At 35.7% G+C, this 4694-nt stretch overlaps 1 protein-coding gene across 2 annotated transcripts in view; it reads left to right on the top strand.

The window, feature by feature from the left end:
- The window catches only part of LOC107702392 (condensin-2 complex subunit D3-like), an 18347-nt gene extending 14177 nt beyond the window's left edge, over positions 1 to 4170 (top strand). The window contains exons 27-35 of one of the 2 annotated variants that reach the window (XM_016504703.1): positions 406 to 602; positions 692 to 802; positions 1013 to 1183; positions 1329 to 1426; positions 1612 to 1679; positions 2253 to 2294; positions 3230 to 3292; positions 3491 to 3548; positions 3717 to 4170. In XM_016504703.1, coding sequence (XP_016360189.1) covers positions 406 to 602; positions 692 to 802; positions 1013 to 1183; positions 1329 to 1426; positions 1612 to 1679; positions 2253 to 2294; positions 3230 to 3292; positions 3491 to 3548; positions 3717 to 3789 — 881 coding nt within the window. In that variant the 3' untranslated portion in view covers positions 3790 to 4170. Of the gene's footprint in view, positions 1 to 405; positions 603 to 691; positions 803 to 1012; positions 1184 to 1328; positions 1427 to 1611; positions 1680 to 2252; positions 2295 to 3229; positions 3293 to 3484; positions 3549 to 3716 lie in introns of both variants that reach the window. The other variant, XM_016504702.1, reaches the window with a different exon arrangement.
- The last annotated feature ends 524 nt before the right edge of the window (positions 4171 to 4694 follow it).

Genomic DNA, 4694 nt, shown 5'->3' with positions numbered 1-4694 from the left:
TATATATATGTGTATGTATATATATATATATATATATATATATATTAAATGTATATAACTGCTAGATTTGTAGTTTATGAAACAAATGAATGATCAATTGTAAAACATTTAGAACATTGTTTTAAAAAAGGCCTTTTCCAAAGGCGATGTGAAAAAACGAAATGAATCACAGGCGAATGGTCCTTTTACATCAAGAGCAAAACTAAGATTAAACAAATTCTGAATCTGATCGAGTCCAGCTGAAGGAAACACAAAGTAGAGGGGGCAACAGGAATAATGCACCTTTTATCATCCGTTTACAGTTTGGAGGCAAATGGTTTAAAATATGCTGTAGATTCAGCAGAAGTTCAGGAAACACTGGTGTGTTACATAGACGTTGCTCTTACAGATTCCTCTCTTCTCCAGCCAGTTTTGTGGACTCTGAGCTGCCTCTGGACTCTGACAGCTCAGAGTTGCTTGCAGATACTTTTGACATCCTGTCGCTGAAAGAGATGAAACTGACAGCCATGAGCGGCCCAGCAGCAGGAGAGGAACCTCAGGAGGATGAGATGGCCATGGCTAAAGCTGTCTTACACGTGGCCCAGAAAAAGCTGGTCTCACAGGTGAATGAACGTCCTGAAGGTGTATTCTGAAGGCAGTCAAAAAACTATTGTCTGACCTTTGTTGAACTTGCCATCTGTTTTATGTGCAGGTCCAAAAGAGGAACTTTGTGGAGAATGTTATTCCTATCATCATCAGTCTGAAGAACATGCTGGAAAAGCAACACTCACCTGTCCTGAAACACCTTATGGCCTACCTACAGGTGATATAGACATGAATTTACTGAACTGCACGCACACAAGAAAAGCTGAGGAAATTGATCATTGATGTAATTTTATGAGTAATCCGTTATTCATGCCCATCCCTATTAGAGTTAGTTTAACCATATGTATTTGAAACAGTTCATTTATTTTTTTGCCTCTAAACAAACATTTGTTTATTCTGACACCAGGCTTTTGTCCTTGTGTTACAGGTGACCATGCAGGACTATCGTTCAGAAGTGAAGGAGCTGTTTGCTGCTGATGAGCAGTTGGCTGCAGAGGTGGAGTATAACCTGAAACGGTTTGAAAAGGAAAAACAACAACAAGAACAACAGCAGATGGAGAATCAACTGGCCAACTTCACATTTTCACCCCAACGAAACGTAAGTCAAACATACTCATACATCGGAAAGTAGCAGATGTGACAACAAAGCCATGAAGCGTTACTGCTGGTTTTTGACCACTTCTTTCTTTCTTTCCTCTGTTTCCCTCTCTTGCCCATTCTTTACTGTGGCTTCTCCTGCCCAGGCAACAAATGTTGGGGGGCAGACAGGTTTTGCCTCCCCTCTAAACCCTCATGGTACTAAAGGTCCCGCACAAACCCCAAAATCTGCTGATGCTCTGAGGTAAAACTGAGCCACATCCCAGTACAACAGATAATTGTCTTTTTTCTTTTCTTTTTTTTTTAGTTTGACATCACCAGTATAATATCAGTGTAATAATGATATCATCAGTAATGTTATCTGTAAAGATAAGGCAAAATTTGATTTTTATGAAGTCATGCTGCATTTACAATTACTTTTTCTCTCAGGCGCCGCACTTATGCAGGCATGGTAACTCCAGTCAGGACCCATTCTTCCCCTACAGTCTTTTCAACAGGTAAACCCAATAACAGAACAATAATACTGCTTATACAGAACAATGAAGGTCATTTATTTCTGATGTGATTTTTATAACATCTGTGATTGAAATAATTAATTTCACCTCTTCAAAGGAATTTTAGATGATATATTTTATTCTCTATAATATGTTTATATGTTATAATGTAAACCTATTTATGTTTATATGTATATAATATAATATTCTCTATAATATGTTTTCCATATTCATATAAGACTCAGTTTCTCAATTAAATAAAAAGATAGATTTCACATTCTGTCTCTTAAAATTCAAATTGGTCTTCAAACAAAAACCAAATAATAATTGTTAATAATTAATAATAAATTATCAAAATTACAATTATGGTTACAAACTTTAGACAGACTAAAGTGTATTTTGCTTCAGTTCTGGGTGGCAAATGAAAACAAGAAAAAGCATTGGCAATAATGAAACAAAATGCACTGCTTTTTGTGTACTTTAATAAAGAGCATCTATATTATCAGTTAAAAATAATTTTTAAGCACTCTCTCTCTCTCTCTCTCTCTCTCTCTCTCTCTCTCTCTTCTCTGACAGGACGAGGAAAACAGGTTGGGAGAGCCATCAGTACTCCACAAGGTCAGATTAATTCATTTGGATGTCTCCCACAATTACAAATGTCCACCCTTAAGGGCTGTTCACGCACAACACATTTTTGCATTCCACTGTGCTGCTTTTCCATTGTTTTTCTGAGTATATGTGCTAGACGGACGTGTTTGACTGTCACACTCACTTTTTGCAGCATGACACCGCATTCTAAAAAAATGGTGCTTAAGTTAAAGGTGTCATATGATGCTGTTTTAAAGATCATTATGTTGTGTATTTGGTATAACAGAATATGTTGACGTTGCACAAATTCTGGGTTGTGCTGTTCTGTTGTAAATAAATCTTAACCAATGATTCCTAATTGCATCTACTTCCGGAAGGCCAAATAAAGCACTTTTGCTTTCACACTGAAACACATCGTCTCCCTGACATGACTGCATCAACACTACTGCTGTTCCTGAAACCACACCTTCTTTCTTTGTGTGCCCAGCATTATGCTAATATTTCCACATCGTGATGTAGAAATGTGGGGGCGTGTTAGAACGAGCCGTTTTAGGTAGGCATGGTTGACTCTTTTAACTTTTATAAAGAATATCTCTTTGGATTTGAGACTTTAGTCTTTGCAACTTTACAGATCTTCTTTATGCACCAAGAGCTTGTAACACTCCAAAGAGAAAGGAAAACTTGAAATCGCATCATATGACCCCTTTAAAAGTAGTTCAACTTTTAAAAAAAAACTAGACTTTTTCCCTCCACTGCCCTACATCACATGTTTTTAAATTCAGAAATGCATTGTGTGTGGATGGCTTTGATATATGACACCCCGCTTGGATGTCCTTTTTTACATTATGGAAATGATTGTGCATGCTGTTGTCAATTTTACGGTTTTAAAAGAGCCTGTGCTGAAATGAGCTGGTATTGTTTTCATTTGAGAAATGCAAAGGAAATGCTTTTTTTGTTCTTTAAAGCGAGCATAAATGAAGTGACATTTGGAGAGCAAGTCAGTGCCATCTGCTGTGAATCTAGAAGAGGTACGTTTTTCAAATGCTCTTCCATGTTTAAGTCTTAAGGTCAGGAATCTCATTTATGACACTATAACCCAAGTGTATCAGTAGTTCATAGCTGGTAACCTGCACATCTAAAGTGCTAAAACTGACTGGTCCATGCTATTCAGCGGCAGAAGTACTAAACGGAAGGTTGTGAATGTTAACATTTTTATCTAGTTATAGGTAGCAAAGTTGTGGATGAAGAAGAGAGTGTTCTACATCTAATGTCACCAGAACAACAGTAAGTTGATACATTTCAGATGAGTTAAGATGAATTTATAATGTTTCATTTAATTTAATTGAACATAAACATCAATAAGCAAAATATCTTCAAAAGATGAAGCATTATGGTTTATTGCTTAGTATTAATAACTAATATATGTTTTTATTTTTATTTTCATCCACTCAGAAAACCGGTGCCCAGGCAGTGGAATGTTGAATCTCCTCTTGTTCAAAAACTGAGAAGCAAAAAACGGTTCTAGTGAATGTTTCAGTTCACCATACCTTTAGAACAAGCCCTCTTTAATTCACACTTCTCTTGATAACTCTCTTTTTACAGTTTCATTTTGTCTTATTTGTTAAAAGCAATGTTATTAAATGCCTTTGATACTTTGGATTGTATCGTGTGGACAATTATATGGCATGAATGTAAGAATATTTTTGTTTTTCTAATACTCTTTTGCTTTAATAACAGCAGCCTTTACACTGCCGATTTTAGAATATTCCAAAGAGCATCTTGTGCATTTCAGTAGCATCTGACATTTAGTACAAAAGCAATGTCGCAATGGTTGCGTTTCCTCTGTGCCACATTAGCGACGACAGAAGCCTTTCGATAAACTGCAGGTTTTTGTTTGACACGCAGAAATGTATGTGACAAGTGTTTCAGAGCAGAAATATATGTAACAACTGTCTTCAACTTTCATATTTGTTCTCAGTGTCACATGGATCATTCAGGATATATATATATATATATATACTGTATATTATTTAGCATATCCTTCATTTATCTATTCTATATATACTATACTTCAACTTATCCCTGCTGCACATTTTGTAATATATTTGTGAAATGTGAAGGTTTAAGTAAAAGAGTCTTACTATTACTTTCAATCATGCTATTCCTTACTTATGTTTATAATATGATTCACATATATTTGGGCAGACAGACACAGAATATTATTTGCCATATGAAACAATCTCTGCAAACCCTTGAGTTTAGGTACTCCTCATAGAAGTCAGAATCAGAAAGAGCTTTATTGCCAAGTATGTTTGCACATACAAGGAATTTGTTTTGGTGACAGAAGCTTCCAGTACACAGAGACAACAACAACACACAGATAATGAAAAATAAAGATATGTATAAAATATATAAATAGACAAAATTGTA

This window comes from Sinocyclocheilus anshuiensis, unplaced genomic scaffold (genome assembly GCF_001515605.1).
Source record: "Sinocyclocheilus anshuiensis isolate Anshui unplaced genomic scaffold, SAMN03320099.WGS_v1.1 scaffold86, whole genome shotgun sequence".
Classification (NCBI taxonomy): domain Eukaryota; kingdom Metazoa; phylum Chordata; class Actinopteri; order Cypriniformes; family Cyprinidae; genus Sinocyclocheilus; species Sinocyclocheilus anshuiensis.
Note: the sequence above shows the minus strand (reverse complement) of the source record. Positions and strands in the feature narration are given on the sequence as shown.